The sequence below is a fragment of the Heteronotia binoei genome, chromosome 12 (assembly GCF_032191835.1).
Source record: "Heteronotia binoei isolate CCM8104 ecotype False Entrance Well chromosome 12, APGP_CSIRO_Hbin_v1, whole genome shotgun sequence".
In the NCBI taxonomy this organism is placed as follows: domain Eukaryota; kingdom Metazoa; phylum Chordata; class Lepidosauria; order Squamata; family Gekkonidae; genus Heteronotia; species Heteronotia binoei.
Window position 1 is genome coordinate 9,475,266 of NC_083234.1, and position 17,318 is coordinate 9,492,583.

At 52.3% G+C, this 17,318-nt stretch overlaps 2 protein-coding genes across 3 annotated transcripts in view; one reads left to right on the forward strand and one right to left on the reverse strand.

The window, feature by feature from the left end:
- CBL (Cbl proto-oncogene) overlaps positions 1-1,052 on the forward strand; it is a 67,890-nt gene extending 66,838 nt beyond the window's left edge. Inside the window, exon 16 of the mRNA XM_060250762.1 lies at positions 496-1,052. Within this exon, the coding sequence (XP_060106745.1) occupies positions 496-785 (290 nt within the window). The 3' untranslated portion in view covers positions 786-1,052. The remainder of the gene's footprint in view (positions 1-495) is intronic.
- A 7,004-nt stretch (positions 1,053-8,056) lies between these two features.
- The window catches only part of MCAM (melanoma cell adhesion molecule), an 84,854-nt gene continuing 75,592 nt past the window's right edge, over positions 8,057-17,318 (reverse strand). Inside the window, exons 14-16 of one of the 2 annotated variants that reach the window (XM_060250532.1) lie at positions 12,261-12,402; positions 10,281-10,398; positions 8,057-8,196 (exon numbers count right to left, since the gene is read on the reverse strand). In XM_060250532.1, coding sequence (XP_060106515.1) covers positions 8,167-8,196; positions 10,281-10,398; positions 12,261-12,402 — 290 coding nt within the window. In that variant the 3' untranslated portion in view covers positions 8,057-8,166. The remainder of the gene's footprint in view (positions 8,197-10,280; positions 10,399-12,260; positions 12,403-17,318) is intronic. The other variant, XM_060250533.1, reaches the window with a different exon arrangement.

Below are 17,318 nucleotides of genomic sequence, written 5' to 3' on the forward strand. Positions count from 1 at the left end.
GAGAGGGCTCTCACAGCAGCTGCCCTTTCAAGGACAACCTCTGCCAGAGCTGTGGATGACCCAAGGCCATTCCAGCAGCTGCAAGTGGAAGAGTGGGGAATCAAACCTGGTTCTCCCAGATAAGAGTCCGCGCACTAAACCACTACACCAAACTAACTCTCCCTGGAGGTCCCAAACTGACTAGATGACCCTGGAGGTCCCTTCCAACTCTATGATTCTATTTTGGCACCAGGTTCATGGACTAGGGCTTCAGAATGTCCCAGAGCTGTTTCTGCACAGGGAAAGAACCCAGAGGCAGAACTCAACAGAGACCAGGGAGGACAGGTCAGCAGCCCTATGGGAGTAACCTGGAAGTTGGAAGTCTTACCAAGACATTTGCAACCCCCTGGCTTGGATTCATGTGTTCAATGACAGGGGGGAGAAAAGTGCTCTCTTGCACCTTCATTCTCTCCCTCTCTGCTGTTCCTCTTAATCACACGGCTCTTTCTTCTTCAGGCTTCTCGGACAGCTCCCAGGTGCCCGAGAGACCGCCGAAGCCTTTGCCGCGGAGGATCAACTCGGAGCGGAAAGCCGGCAGCTGCCTGCAGGGGGGTGCAGCCGGGCCCGCGGCCGCCGCAGCCGCCTCCCCTCAGCTCTCCGGCGAGATCGAGAGCCTTCTGAGCCAAGGCTACTCCTATCAGGACATCCAGAAAGCACTGCTCATCGCCCACAACAATATTGACATGGCCAAAAATATCCTCCGGGAGTTTGTCTCCATTTCCTCCCCTGCTCACGTGGCCACATAGCATCCACCGCCAGCCTTGCCTGGGACACTCCTGTGCATCGGCCCGACTGGGTGCTCTCCTGCCCAGCTGACAACCAGAGGAGGTGAACAGGCTCCTTGAGAGACTTCCTTCCCGCGAAGTCCTGCCTGCCTCCACAGAGAATCGGTCATCAGGGTTTTATGCAATTCCAGGTTTCATAGCAAGCGGAACGAAAGGGAGCGGAGAGGTGTCTCTTCTATGGTCTGTGTGTCTTTCAGAGTTGTCGTGCCCCACCCCACTTCGGCTCCCGGTTTTCTAGCTTGAGAGAAGGGATGTCTCTGCGAAAGGGTTCTCCGTTCCCGTGCTAGTGAGCAAGGGGTCAAGAGGACGTGTCTCGTGCTGTGAATTCGAACTGGCTGTCAGTGTGTCAAGTGGCGTCTCTAGGCTGAGTGTGGTGTCTCCCCTCCCTCCCCCCCAATGGTACTAGATTTGGGCCGTTTCAGTATTGTGTCTTTCAGCTCAGGCTTCGTAGAGCATCCGCTGCCGGGTCCCGATTCTTGAGCGAGGGAGCGGTTTCAGTTGCTTCCTCCTGCTTTGATATCCCTTGCTCCTTGAGTTTAACATCAGCTCTTGTCTGTTGCCTTCTTGCTCCAAGTTGGGCTACTGTTCCAGATTGTGCGGTCAGCAGTGCCTTCCACCCCTTGGGTTTGGAGGCCTTGGAGGGGCTGGACCTTCTTGCCCGTGTCGGGGGTTCTTGTTTCTTGAGAATCAGGCCCCGCTGAGTGTTTGATGCTTTGGCACGCTGTCTTTGGTGGATCTCATCGACTCCAGCGCAGTGGCTCTTCAACACGGGGCATCACCTTCGCTGCCTGCCGGGCTGTCCTGCCCTCCGTTTGGAGAATGGCCAGAGGAAGGGAATTAGCCCAGCTACTCCCTGATGAAATAGGTGTGGAAGTCCTAGACAGGCTCAGCAGTCCTCCTGCAACTTCCTGTGGGGCTTTTGTGTCACGAGAAAAGACAAAGCCCCCTTCCTTCCTCCTTCCCTCCCTCCCTTCTTCCTTCCCTCCCTCCCTCATTCCCTCCCTTCCTTTCCTTCCTTCCTCCTTCCCTTCCTTCCTTCCTGGATATACACACATGAACACATGAAGCTGCCTTATACTGAATCAGACCTTTGGTCCATCAAAGTCAGTATTGTCTTCTCAGGCTGGCAGCGGCTCTCCAGGGTCTCAAGCAGAGGTTTTTCACACCTATTTGCCTGGACCCTTTTTTGGAGATGCCAGGGATTGAACCTGGGACCTTCTGCTTCCCAAGCAGATGCTCACCACTGAGCCCCACCCTCCCTCCTTCCTTTCTCCCTCCCTCCCTTCCTCCTTCCCTTCCTTCCTTCCTGGATATACACACATGAACAAATGAAGCTGCCTTATACTGAATCAGACCTTTGGTCCATCAAAGTCAGTCTTGTCTTCTCAGACTGGCAGCGGCTCTCCAGGGTCTCAAGCTGAGGTTTTTCTCACCTACTTGCCTGGATCCTTTTTTGGAGATGCCAGGGATTGAACCTGGGACCTTCTGCTTCCCAAGCAGATACTCTACCACTGAACCCCACCCTCCCTCCTTCCTTTCTCCCTCCCTCCCTCCCTTCCCTCTTTCCCCTCGCCTCTCCTTGTAGCATCCCAAGAAATGTTCAGCTTCTTTCCCAGACGACAGTTCCAAAGAACTACGAAATAACTGCAAAAAAAAAAAAATCGCTTTTAGAAAGGCCCCTCTGGCCTTGTTTTTGTCTGACATGGACTGCTAGGCTCAGAGCGAGTTTGATGGAGCCTGAGGCCAGCAGTGCATTTGGAACACAACGACCTCGGTCTGGGCTGGCTGCAGTCAAAGGACACTTTCCACGTTTTCCACCTTTTTTGACGGGCAGCCTTTCAATGGCCTCCTCTGCTGATGTCCTGTGAACCACAACCGTCTTGAAAACGTCTCCGCATGTTTGGCTTTCCCTGCACTTGCCTGTCCTCGCAGCACTGACTCCAGAGGACCACCCGTCTTTCCCGCAGAGAGAAGGGGAGAGGCTTCGCTCGCAGAGAATGTGTTTCTTCCTAAATGGCTTCGCTGCAGGCATTTGTCTGGGTCTGGACAGGAAATAACAGAGTGGAATGCCAGAGAAAGTTCTATTTGGAGTGGCGCTGGGGGCAGTCAGCCGTGCTGCTTTTCGGGGCCAGCTGACATGATCCAAAGACCGCAAGATAAGTCAGCTGCCCACCACCCATGATGCTGTCGATCCCCCCCCCCCCAATGCTCACTCCCCTGGCCGGGAGGGGTTTTGCCTGTGTGTCCCATCCCACGTATGAGAAGTCTGTGGGTCAAACATTGTCGCATGTATTTCCGATGGACCTTTTCTGCATGTGTCCTTTTTTTGGTCCACTTCTGGTGTCTTAAAATTTACGTGAGGTTTTTTTCCCCCCTCCCAAAGTGGCTTTCTCTTCGAACCACATGAATGTCTTTGTTTGCAAGCACAAAGGAGGCCGAGCCGAGCGCTGAGGTGTGTTTTCCTGCTGCTTTTAAGATTTTTCACTCTTCCGTCACCCTTCTGCCCAATGCCTCTTAATCTAAACAAGGGCAAAATTCGTTTTACATAAAGCCAAATGTTTAGTGCCTTGCAATGGGGGAAACGCTCTTGTTTCCAGGGAGAGGAGATGTGCTGAAACGTCACCTGGTAAAGGTGCGGAGCTGCTGCTTGGGAACAGGGAACGCCGGCCCCAGAGCTAGTTTAGCGTCTGCCAGTTCAGCCGGAACCAGTTTGTCCTGCCACGGCCCTGGGTTTGTCTGCCTGGGTTGCTACCCTCAACGCAGCTTGAAGGCACTGCATCCCTAAGAGAGGTTTTTCTTGTTCAGTTGTCCTTAGAGTAGCCAGGTTCCCCCAGGCTCCCCTGCCCCCCCCCCCCTCCATGACGCAGAGCCGGGGCTCAGTCCACTGGGAGCTCATTCTGCACAGTTGTGCGCAGTCGCACAGCTTCCAGGGGGATCCACCAGGAATGTTGTGTGGGTTTTGCTCTGGAGAATATCCAGCACCTGCTCAGTCGCAGCTGTTCTCTCTCTGCATGTGCCACCCGCGTCCTCACATTTTGAGCTGCAACCACCTTTGGGGAATCAGGGTGTGGTTGGATGCATTTCACCTGTCTGGCGGGCTGCGTTGGGGCAGAGTCACTTTCCAGCCAGCTAAACGGGGAATAAAACCTATTATTTGTGTGGCTGAAATCGCAAAACAAAGAAAGCTGAAATGCTAAGCTGGAAATTGCCTCCAGTTGGTGGCTGAGCCGGGGGGGGGGACTTTATTTGTCCTGAAAGTCGAGAACCGATTTTTAATATCAGTGTTAAAAATTTCAGAGTTTCACTGACTTATTTTAAAAGTTATAATAATGTCATTAATATAAAAAAGAATATTAGCAGTATTTAATCCTTTGAGACCTGTAAAGAATAATGGACAGAAGGTAAATATTCTTACAGAGTAGGTGAGCTTTAAGGTTCATTTGGTCTAAGAAGTCCTCGTTTTGTTCAGCAAATGCATTGTTAATGTTTTAGAGGTTGTACTAATGTTATTTATTTTTTATTTTTCATTCTTGTAAGGCTGCCCACTAAAGAGCTTGGAGGGGAGGGGAAAAGAGGGTCCGGGTGTTCCATGTGTGTCAGTAAAAGAAAATCAGAAACAAAGTTTTATTTTTAAATAAATTTCTTTGTTGTAGCATATTGACCCTGTCGTGTCAGTTGGGAGCTCCAGGGAAGCGGGACTTTTCATCCCAGCAGGTTGACGTTTCAGCCATGGTGTGTTCAAAGCCCGCAGTGGCCCGGGAGATACTCGCCCTTCCTTACAAGGAGATCCTTGTCCTCTCTGGATCTGTGCTGTGTTAAGACATACACCAGGAGTGGCCAAACTGTTGCTCGGCTTCACACATTTTGTGTGGCTCTTAAAGCCCCCCCCTGCCCCGTTGGCCGGCTTGGAAAAGGCGTTTCTCTTTAAATCGCTTCTCCAAGCCAAGCCAGCTGGTGGCTTGGAGAATGCATTTTAAAGTTGTTTTCTTTCCACCTCTCTCCCGTCTATTTTCCTTCCTTCTCTCAAAACATCTGACGTTCATGTCTTGTAGCTCCCAAAATTTGACATTTATTCTATGTGGCTCTTATGTTAAGAAGAAGAAAAAGAATTGCAGATTTATACCCCGCCCTTCTCTCTGAATCAGAGTCTCAGAGCGGCTCACAATCTCCTTTACCTTCCTCCTCCACAACAGACACCCTGTGAGGTGAGTGGGGCTGAGAGAGCTCTCACAGCAGCTGCCCTTTCAAGGACAACCTCTGCAAGAGCTATGGCTGACCCAAGGCCATGCTAGCAGGTGGAAGTGGAGGAGTGGGGAATCAAACCTGGTTCTCCCAGATAAGAGTTCACACACTTAACTACTGCACCAATTGGAGCTTCTGGATTTCAGACAAGGGCAGCCCCATATAGAGAGCATTACAATAGTCCAGTCTCGAGGTGACCCTAGCAAGGACCACTGGGGCTTAGTCGCTGCGTTCAAGGAAGGGAACCAACTGCTTAATTAGCTGAAGATAGTAAAAGGCTGATTTGGCAGTGAACATACGAAGCTGCCTTATACTGAATCAGACCCTTGGCCCATCAGTCAGTCTTGTCTACTCAGACTGGCAGTGGCTCTCCAGGGTCTCAAGCTGAGGTTTTTCATGTCTATTTGCCTGGACCCTGTTTAGTTGGAGATGCCAGGGATTGAACCTGGGACCTTCTGCTTACCAAGCAGATGCTCTACCACTGAGCCAACATCCCTCCCCTAATATGAACATATGAAGCTGCCTTCTACTGAATCAGACCCTCGGTCCATCAAAGTCAGTCTTGTCTACTCAGACTGGCTGTGGCTCTCCAGGGTCTCAAGCTGAGGTTCTTCACGCCTATTTGCCTGGACCCTTTTTAGTTGGAGATGCTGGGGATTGAACCTGGGACCTTCTGCTTACCGAGCAGATGCTCTACCACTGAGCCACAGCCCCATTCATGGCTCTCCAGAGTCTCAAGCTGTGGCTTTTCATAACCTATTTGCCTGGACCCTTTTTTAGTTGGAGAAGCCGGGGATTGAACCTGGGACCTTCTGCTTACCAAGCAGATGCTTTACCACTGAGCCATGGCCCTTCTCCATCCTGGGTCCATCAAAGTCAGTCTTGTCTTCTCAGACTGGCAGCGGCTCTCCAGGGTCTCAAGCTGAGGTTCTTCACGCCTATTTGCTTGGAACCTTTTTAGTTGGAGATGCCAGGGATTGAACCTGGGACCTTCTGCAGATGCTGTGCCACTGAGCCGCTGTCCCTCCCCTATAGCTGCTTCGTAGGCATCCAAAGTTAGAGAGGAGTCCAGGAGCGCTCCCAAACTCTTTAACCCTCAGTGCCGGCAACAGTCGTGCCCCATTGGGAGTGGGATCCCTATCCCCAGGAATGGGACCTCCATCTTTGACGGGTTCGATTTTCAGTGGACTCAGACTAAGCCATCCTACCATGGCTTGTAACACCAGATCCAGATTTTCCAGGTGGTAACCAGACTGACGGCCCAACAACAGATAGAGCTGGGTGTCATCTGCATACTGGTGACAACTCAGCCCATACCCCCTGGCAATCTGGGCAAGGGGGCACATTTAAATGTTAAATAACACTGGGGAGAGAACAGCCGCGTGTGGCATTCCGCATAGTAGCGGGTGTCTCCCAGACAGCAGGTCCCCTTTCGCCACCCTTTGCCCCTGACCCCGGAGGAAAGACTTCAATAAACACCATCTCCCGGCAGCCTTTGGTCTTCCCCTTTTTGCGTGACCACAGAGAAGAGTCAATACCCGAAGACCTTTTAAACTTTTATTTTCATGTACATATATAACATATATAAAAACTCCCTGCAACTCAGACACTCTTAAATTTACACACACGTCAACAAAAATATATATATAAAACAAAAGCCTTTTCGTTTGTTTGATAACTTTTCTAGCTTACAAGATAAAGTACAACACTCCCTTCTCTCCCTGGGATTTTTGGCATTAATGGTTTTGCCTGTCGACTGAACCGTACAGGAAATGCTGCCTAGAGCGCAGTGTGCAATTCTCATAGGCAGGGGTGCTTTTGTGGGGGTTTTTGCCAGAGAGTTTGTTCCGCTGCTGTTTTGGGGCATCGGAAAAGCAACCTCTAGGAAAGTGGGCGGGTGCTTTGAATCGACTTCTGGATCTGCCCGTTTAAAACTGAAACCGGTGCAGGAGGGAGGGAGAAAGAGAAGCAGAGAACTTTTGGAGCCACAATATAAGAGGGGACCCTATGCTGTTTCCGGCAACGCGTTATAAAGGAGACTGTGTTTCTGACACCTGGGTTTGTGTTCAAGTGCCATCTTCGTCCAAGCTCAGGGCCATCTATCTGCCCAAGTTCTTGAAGGTTTCAGAGAGAGAGAAAAAAATTCCTGCTCGGCATCCATTTCAGTGCCTCGAGGTTTTTCCAAAGTCTTGTCAAGTGCTTCACAAAAGTGAACCTGGACATTGTAAATTTTTTTTGGGGGGGGGGGGGAGGAGGGGAAGAAGAGGACATCAGGAATACATGGGAGTTTTTGGACAAAAAGGAAAAAAAAATGTGCCATTGAACAGTTTGTACAAAAGGGAGACCTTGTGGCTACCGTAGCTGCTACAGTTCCTTTCGTGTGCTGTCTTAACTCTACATATGTTTGACCCAGAAGTCAGCCCTTCTGCTGCCTTTTGTCAGGGCCTTACAAGGGAATGCGGGGATTGCAGCTCCGTGCGGCCCATGCACGCAGGGGCCTTTTCAACTACGCCTCAGCTGTGCACCTTGCCTGAAAAACAAAACAAAAACCGAAGCGCTGAGTGGAAGCTGCTCTTTCTGCAGTGCAGTAGCACAAGCCCAGGGCGAAAACGGAGCCGCTTTCTTGCCATTCTCTCGTTCTGTACCCTTCGCTGAAGTTTGCTCATTTTAGGAATAAGCTTCAGCAGTTGGGACAGGAAGTTCCAACTATAAGCAGAGATGTGCCCGGCTAGACCTGACAAGTATTGACCTCTTTAGGATCTGTTTTAAGAAAGCAAAGCAACCAGAAGTTGCTACAGCAAATACGACACACTTCTTGAGCACCTTTCTCTATGGTCCAGCGCCATAACAGGGATGCGATCCCTTTTAAAATCTTTTTTTGTTTGGGGAGGGGGGGGGAGTTTCTGCTCGGACTCTTCTGGTCTTCCATTCGGATCCTTCCGGCCGCTCAGCGTTCCTCCACGTAGATCCGTTTCGTGCACTTGTGGCGGGTGCTGATGAGCTCGAAGGACTTTGGCTACTTGTAAGGGGAGGGGGGCAAGAGGCAGTAAAAGGGACATGAGAAGTCAACTGGGGGACAGCGCAGCGTGGTCTCTCTTCCTCAGTTTCTCAGATCGATGTATTTCTCTCCCTTCAAAGGGGGGGGGGGGGAAGCAATTACAAAGTGACTAAAAAAACACACCTTTTACGAATCTGCCCGTGGAAGAAAAACTCTCAGGTTGTTAGGGGAGATGACGGCAGCCAGTGGGATAGTGGGCACTGGGAGTGGAGACCGAGCGACATGCATGCTGGTCTCTGGCAGACTCTAGCTCAGGGGTGTCAAACATGCGGCCTGAGGGCTGAATCAGGCCCCCAAGAGGACTCCTATCAGGCCCCCGAGCAACTGGCTGTCATCTGCTTCCTTCTCCCTCTCTCTTGCTTCCTTCTGCATCACAGCTTGCTTTGCAAGGCTTGCTCAATTGCACAGGAGCTACAGAGGGGAGAGGAAGGGGGGGGTAGAGCTTGTTTTTCCAGGCTCTCTCAACCACACAGCAAAGCTACTGAGCCAAGCCTCTCTTCCTTCTATTGGCTGAAGCTCCTCCCCCTCCCGGTCCCCTGGGGAGGGAGGGAAAGAGCCAGAGCTTCCTTTGTCCACTTCCCTGGATCCCATGGGAGGAATACAAAGAAAGCCATTTAAAACCAATGAGTGCTAACATTTTAAGCATGTTTTAAGGATTTTTTTTTTTAAAAAAAAAAAATGAATTGCGTTTGTCTGTGCCCTTTATAAAGTTTATATTTCTGCTACCTAATCTTACATAGCTACACACATGGCCCAACCTGTCATGGCCCAGCCCGGCCCAACGATGTCTCATTTATGTCAGATCCGGCCCGCTTAACAAATGAGTTCGACACCCCTGCTCTAGGTGTTCTGAAGAGCCACTGAGCAGAGCGGGCAGGAAGGGAGCACTTAGCAGAAGGGACATCAGGTGCAAAGGGAAATCGGGTTTCACGTTCATGCATTTTGCACACAGAGCACAGGAAGTTGCGACATGTTATGCTGTTGTGACAGACCGGTGGGCATTATGCTTTTGTGACAGACATGCTGCATTCGCTGGTGTACCCCGCGTAACAGGGCCCCCTCCAGGTTTCGGGAGCCCTGCCTGCTCCCCTCCTTTCCACCCCCGATACCGCCACGTTCCCCACCTGCTCATGCATCCTTCTCCCGCTTGCAAATCCGGCCGCCCCCCCCCATGCTCAGTTGCCCGCACCACCTGCATGCCCTTTCCCCCAAATTGCTGGCCGACGTATACAGCTGAGAGCGCTGCCACGGCCATTGGAACCAAGAGTGCCCCACCGTTGTGAACCGCCCACACGCCCCTCCTGCAGGGACTCCGGGCCGATGAGAACCCAGGTAGACAGGCGGAGGGAGAGGTGGCGGGGGGGTGGGGTCAGCAGCCGTGAGCCCCACCAGAAGCCTTGGGTCCCTGAGCTGCCTCCCCCACGGGGTATGCTGATGCTGGCCCTGCTGTGGAAGGTGGATTTGGGCCACAAGCAATCCCTGTGAGAAAACCACAAGCGACGGCTGAGGTGGAGCGCGTGGATGGCGCAGGTGGGGCTCCTTTCCACCTGGAGGTCTGATCGGTGCCAACTGCTTAACACCGGGGAGGGACGGTGGCTCAGTGGTAGAGCATCTGCTTGGGAAGCAGAAGGTCCCAGGTTCAATCCCCGGCATCTCCAAAAAAGGGTCCAGGCAAATAGAAAAACCTCAGCTTGAGACCCTGGAGAGCCGCTGCCAGTCTGAGTAGACAATACTGACTTTGATAGACCCAAGGTCTGATTCAGTATAAGGCAGCTTCCTATGTTCCCACTTTAGCTTCCAGAATGATCTGATCTTTGGGGAACCTTTAAGCAGAAGCTGAAGGCTCAGTACAAGAGATGGTGGGAAGAGAGCACAAGAGCACCGCTGGAGGCCTCTTCTCCGGCCATCGAAGGGGGAAGACTGGCTGACTAGACAAACTGGACAGTCCCCCTGAAACCCCCCTCCGAGGAAGCCGAAATGGCCTCCACGCTGCTCTCAGCTGCACCGTCTGCTTCCTGCGCAGGCAGGAGGGGGCGTCATGCAATAGGGGCTGGGGAAATGGGAGGTTTCCCAAAGATCTGCACGAAAACCACTGGAAACGGGTCTCTGGGATCAGGCTGCTTGCGGCTGTAGCCGGTGAGGGTGGTCTGGCCTACCTGGTCGCCTGCAGATCTCTTCTCGCCGTTGGCGCCCTGCAGAAGCCCCGCCTCTTCGGGAAGTTTATCTGACTTAACTTCAACTACAATCTCGTCTTTGTGCGCTTCGGGCCTTGTTCTGGGGAAGTAGGGAGGGAGGGAGGGAAGTTGACAGTGTTGAGAGAGCTCCAAGAGGGTGGGCCCCTTCGGGAGGGGATGTGAGAAGGCGTTGGGAAGGGGGCTTTAACAGGGAGTAGCCGACTGGTGGGATCGCTCGCTCTCTCCCCACCCCCTCTTCATCTGCCTGCTCTAGTTTCCTCTGGGCGGTACCCCAGTTTGGTTCTTCCGAAGATGCCGTTCACCCAGGGCTAGGCAAACGAGGTGACTGCCTAGGGCGCCAGGTTTCTGGGGGCACCGGAAGTTAGTTTTGCCTAGGGTGCCAGACAGTCTAGGGCCAGCCCTGAGCTCACCTCCCCCCACCACCACTTCCCCCTTGAGGCCAGCTGGGTTTGTGTCGGAGCATGATCTGGGGCGATCTTTCCACTCCTCCAGTTCTGAGATGGAACACAAATGAGGTGCCTTAAGGCTGTAGGATGTATGTGGCCCGAGGCAGAACCCTGACGTGCGCCCACCTCCCTCCCATGGGGGAAAGTTTGTGCGCACAAAGCACACACGCCGTGATGACATCACCCAGAGGTGACGACAGTCACTGAAGCGCTGTTGTTTCTGGACGCTGAGGGGCAGGCGAGTTCCTCCGACCCTTCAGCATCCAGAAACGAGCGGCGCTTTCAGGCTTCGGCCTTCTCTGAGGAGAATCCGCTCTCCTCCCACCCCCTCTTCCCCCAGCCCTGGCTCATCTGCCTGCTCTAGTCTCCTCTAGGTGGTACCCCAAGAGAACGCAAAAGCCTGAAAGCGCTGTTGTTTCTGGGCGCCAAGGAATTCCTCCGACCCTTCAGCACCCAGAAACGAGCGGCGCTTTCAGGCCTCGGCGTTTGGAGAATGCCGAAGTTTGAAAGCACCGTTATTTCTGGGAGCTGAGGGGCCAGGGAAGTTCCTCCAACCCCTCAGTGTCCAGTTGGAGGCTCAGGGACGGTGTGAGGAGGGAGGGGGTGCCCGCCCTGTGCCTCTGTTGGGAGCTGGCACCCTAGGCAATTGCCTAAGTCTCCTACTCCCACACGCCGGCCCTGCCTGGCTGGAAGAGTTTGAGCCCCAGAGGTCAAGCCGTAGGTCAGGGGTGTCAAACATGCAGTTCGGGGGCCGAATCAGGCCCCCGGAGGGCTCCTATCAGGCCCCTGAGCAACTGGCTGTCATCTGCTTCCTTCTCCCTCTTTCTTGCTTTGTTCTGCGTAACAGCTTGCTTTGCAAGGCTTGCTCAATCACACATGAGCTACACAGCAAAGCCTCTATCTTCTCCATTGGCTGAGGCTCCTTCCCTTGGGGAGGAAGGGGGGAGGAATAACTTGCTTGGCCAGCCTCTCTCAATTGCACAGTGGAACTACTGAGCTAAACCTCTCTTCCTTCTATTGGCTGAGGCTCCCCCCTCCCCCAGTCCCCTGGGGAAGAGAAGAGCCAGAGCTTCTTTCCCCAGTTCCCAGGATCCCATAGGAGAAATACAAAGAAAGCATCTTTAATACCAGTGAGTGCTAACGTTTTTAAGTTTTTTAAAATATATATTCGTGTCTGCGTTCTTTATAAAATTTGTATCTCTGCTACCTAATCTTAAAACAGGTACACACATGGCTCGGCCCCTCAAGGTCTCATTTATGTCAGCTCCGGCCCTCATAACACATGAGTTCTACACCCCTGCCTTAGGGTCCGGGGGGGGGGGGGCGGTCGTGGGCAGGCTGAAGCTGTCCAATGTCTCCCCCTGACGCTGCTCCCCAGAAGTTACAAAGAAGCGAGCCGCCTGGTGCTATGAAATGGGGAAGCGTGGGCTGTGGTGGGCACAAGACGGCAGGGAGGGGCAGAAGACACAGAGGCGAAAGGAGCAGCAACACTTACATCTCTTGTTTCCCAGAGCGCCCGCAAGGGAGCTTCCCTTTCTTGTGCAGGAAGTAGAGGACCGCCCCCAGGACGGCGATCACCAGGATCCCCACGACGACAGCCACGATGATGATGCCTTTGCTCTCTTGGGCCTCTTTCTCTGCTCAGGTTTAAACAGACAACACACACACGCAATCACACTCCTCGCCCCCAGAGGCCGCCTCTCCGCCGTCCCTTGGCTTCTTCCCAAAGCTTAGCACGAGCCTGGAGCGCAGCTCCTGAGCGTCCGCAGAGTGCCACGAAGGACGCTCCCGCGCCAGCTTGGTGTTCTGACACCCCTCTTAAAAAGAGAGGGGAAATTGCAAACTGCTGGCTTCAGAGCACTCGCTAATACCGCTGTGCCATTTGCGGGCTGCTTTGGAAGAGCTTTGCCAGCATTGGGAGGAAGAGGGGCGGGAAGGAGGCACGTCAGAAGTTTCACAACATGTCCAGAGGCAAAGAGGACGGAAGGAGCTTTTTAGGAGCTCTGGAAAAACGGCACAAAACAGTACACAAGTCAGTAGCAGGGGGCCTTCTCGGATCACGTCACAAAGCTGCTACTCTCCCCCAACCAGGCTAAACTGTTTGCCTGAGGAGGAGTGGAAATCATGTGTTTGCAAGGATTCTGCGCTGGTGCGCCTGCGTGTGCCCGATTCCATGACACTGTAGAAAAGTCATGTAATGTGGCACTATGTGCAGCATTCAGCTTGTCTGAGAAACCCTGTTTTTTTTTTTTTAAAGTTTCAGCTCTTATAAGCTTTGATGCTAGGCTCAAGAGTATCTGGCCAATAAGTGGTGAACTCACACAGACATCAGAGAATCTCAGAAGCTGAATAAAATTTTGGGAAGGGGCGGAGTTTCGATGGCTGGAGTGATTCTTTACCCCTTCCCAGAATTAGCAGGGAGAAATTCGCAAAATAAGACAGATCATGCGCATTTGCAATAGTTTATACAGCTTTCCTTTTTTTGCAAAACCAGGATTACCGTAATGCAAAACCCTTCTCCTCTCTCCCCGTTTTTAAGCACAGAGTTCACACAGCCAAAGCTATTATCCTTTTGAATTGCAACTCACTGGGTTGTCCTAGAAAAGGCTAAAAGGCGGTAAGAACATGCGTTGAGCAGGGTGGCTGGAAAAGGCCATCAAGGAATTGCGCCGCATCAGTACAGCTGCGCTGTGGGGGGGGGGGGGGGGCGAAACAAAACGGATACCTGTTTCGGTGTAGTTTCCGGCTGTACCATTCTGTACCACTGTATGATTCTGGGGCGCAGCTGTGTGGTTGAACCCCTCGTCTGTGATGTTTCCAGCTGCACCCTCAGATAACCCTCCATAAGTCTGGGTCGTTGCTGTCTGGTTGGACCCAACATCTTTCTCTGTGACATTTGCAGCTGTACCCATGGGTTCCCATACAGGAGTCTGGGTTGTTGCTGTCTGATTGAACTCAACAACTTTCTCTGTGACGTTTCCAGCTGTACCCTCGTGTACCCCTCCGTAAGTCTGGGTTGTTGCTGTCTGGCTGAACCCAACGGGTATCTCTGTAACACTGGCAGCTGTGGCCGTGGGTACCCATCCAGGAGTCTGGGGGACTGCTGTCTGGTTGTACCCAACAGCCTTCTCTGTGACTTTTCCAGTTGTACCCTTGGTTACCCATCCAGGAGTCTGGGGGACTGTCGTCTGGTAAAACCCAACAGCTTTTCCTGTGATGTTTCCGGCTGTACCTTCATGCACCCATCCGTAAGTCTGGGTCGCTGCTGTCTCGTTGAGCCTGAATCTTGGCGTTTCGTCGTCTGGTCGGTTGGGGTGGGAAAATATTCAGGGAGGGCAGCAAGCGGTAGAAGGGAGGCAGTGCTATCGTTTAGTGCACAGTCCTGTACGAAATGCCCATCCTGCTAGGTGGGAAAGGGTTGCGTGTTTGTTTTACAGCAGCAGCCAACCCTTTTTTTTTTCCCCCATGGAAAACACACCTTTTGATTCCAGCTCGCAACTGGAGACTTATTTTACCTTCAGCTGACTGGCTGTCTCTTTCTGGCCTTTTCGATCACTATTGATAAGAGCCCTGGTGTCTGAACGGTTGCACAAAAGAGGGAATGTGGACCTCTAGAGGGGGTGAAAAAGCTGCAGCTTTCTGAAAACACCTTCTGGGAAAGGATTAAAGATGAAAATACTCCCGTCTGCCTTGGCATCTGATCTTCCTTTTCTCTCTCTTTCTCAGCAATACTTTTCTGTCTCTTGCAGCCTACTTGGACTGGGAGGGAGGGCCGAGAGCAAAGATGCCAAAAAACTCTGACATGGATTTGTTCAGCAGCTGGTGGCGGAGAGTGCTATTAAACTGCGGCCGATCCATAGCGTCCCCTGTAGGGTTTTCAAGGCCGGAGATGTTCAGAGATGGTTTTTCCACTGCCTGCCTTTGCGTAGCAGCCCTGGGCTTCCTTGGTGGTCTCCCATCCAAGTACCATCCAGGGCTGACCCCACTTTGCTTCTGAGATCTGATATAAGATCGGGCTCACCTGGCCCACTAGGTCAGGTGGACGTTGCTTTTGAGAGCCACGATCATTTCACTGCCACAGGAGATGGCGGTGACTACAGGCACAGTCAGCTTCAAGAGGGGATTGTATCAATATTGAGCAGAGGTCCATCAGTGGCTATTAGCTACAGTGTACTGATGGAACTCTCTGTCTGGGGCAGTGATGCTCTGTATTCTTGGTGCCTTGGGGGGGCAGCAGTGGGAGGGCTTCTGGAGTTCTGGCCTTACTGGTGGACCTCCTGATGGCACCTGGGTTTTTTGGTCACTGTGTGACACAGTGTTGGACTGGATGGGCCATTGGCCTGATCCAACATGGCTTCTCTTATGTTCTTACGTGACACAGAGTGTGGGCCTGGATGGGCCATTGGCCTGATCCAACATGGCTTCTCTTATGTTCTTATGTGACACAGAGTGTGGGCCTGGATGGGCCATTGGCCTGATCCAACAGGGCTTCTCTTATGTTCTTATGTGACACAGAGTGTGGGCCTGGATGGGCCACTGGCCTGATCCAACATGGCTTCTCTTATGTTCTTATGTGACACAGAGTGTGGGCCTGGATGGGCCATTGGCCTGATCCAACATGGCTTCTCTTATGTTCTTATGTGACACAGAGTGTGGGCCTGGATGGGCCACTGGCCTGATCCAACAGGGCTTCTCTTATGTTCTTATGTGACACAGAGTGTGGGCCTGGATGGGCCATTGGCCTGATCCAACAGGGCTTCTCTTATGTGACACACAGTGTTGGACTGGATGGGCCATTGGCCTGATCCAACAGGGCTTCTCTTGTGTTCTTATGTCTGAGGCAAGGATGCTCTGTATTCTTGGTGCTTGGGGGGCACAGTGGGAGGGCTTCTACTGTCCTGGCCTCACTGGTGGACCTCCTGATGGCACCCGGGTTTTTTTGGCCACTGTGTGACAGTGTTGGACTGGATAGGCCATTGGCCTGATCCAACATGGCTTCTCTTGTGTTCTTATGTCTGAGGCAGAGATGCTGTGTATTCTTGGTGCTTGGGGGGGGAGGGCACAGTGGGAGGGCTTCTAGTGTCCTGGCCCCACTGGTGGACCTTCTGATGGCACCTGTTTTGTTTTGTGTTTTTTTGGCCACTGTGTGACACAGAGTGTTGGACTGGATGGGCCATTGGCCTGATCCAACATGGCTTCTCTTGTGTTCTTATGTGACACAGAGTGTTGGACTGGATGGGCCATTGGCCTGATCCAACAGGGCTTCTCTTATGTTCTTATGTGACACAGAGTGTTGGACTGGATGGGCCATTGGCCTGATCCAACATGGCTTCTCTTATGTTCTTATGTGACACAGAGTGTTGGACTGGAGGGGCCATTGGCCTGATCCACATGGCTTCTCTTATGTTCTTATGTGACACAGAGTGTGGGCCTGGATGGGCCATTGGCCTGATCCAACAGGGCTTCTCTTATGTTCTTATGTGACACACAGTGTTGGACTGGATGAGCCATTGGCCTGATCCAACATGGCTTCTCTTATGTTCTTATGTGACACAGGGTGTTGGACTGGATGGGCCATTGGCCTGAACCAACATGGCTTCTCTTATGTTCTTATGTGACACAGAGTGTTGGACTGGATGGGCCATTGGCCTGATCCAACAGGGCTTCTCTTGTGTTCTTATGTCTGAGGCAAGGATGCTCTGTATTCTTGGTGCTTGGGGGGCACAGTGGGAGGGCTTCTACTGTCCTGGCCTCACTGGTGGATCTCCTGATGGCACCCGGGTTTTTTTGGCCACTGTGTGACAGTGTTGGACTGGATAGGCCATTGGCCTGATCCAACATGGCTTCTCTTGTGTTCTTATGTCTGAGGCAGAGATGCTGTGTATTCTTGGTGCTTGTGGGGGGAGGGCACAGTGGGAGGGCCTCTAGTGTCCTGGCCCCACTGGTGGACCTTCTGATGGCACCTGTTTTGTTTTGTGTTTTTTTGGCCACTGTGTGACACAGAGTGTTGGACTGGATGGGCCATTGGCCTGATCCAACATGGCTTCTCTTATGTTCTTATGTGACACAGAGTGTTGGACTGGAGGGGCCATTGGCCTGATCCAACATGGCTTCTCTTATGTTCTTATGTGACACAGAGTGTTGGACTGGAGGGGCCATTGGGCTGATCCAACATGGCTTCTCTTATGTTCTTATGTGACACAGAGTGTTGGACTGGATGGGCCACTGGCCTGATCCAATATGGCTTCTCTTCTGTTCTTAAGTGACACAGAGTGTTGGACTGGAGGGGCCACTGGCCTGATCCAACAGGGCTTCTCTTGTGTTCTTCCTTAGGAGCTAAGTCTCAGATTGAAATAGGCTCAGCTGTAATGCCTCAGATGTAAATTTATTTCTCTGATGGAGTGTGCTTGCGCACTAAAGCTTATACACTGAATTGAACTTGCTTGGTCTTAAAGGTGTCCCTGGACTCCCAACTCCGTACATTTTCTAAATTAGTAAGTAAAATGTCCTCACGTTGCCACTGTCTGATTTGAGCCGCTGCCAGACAGACGGG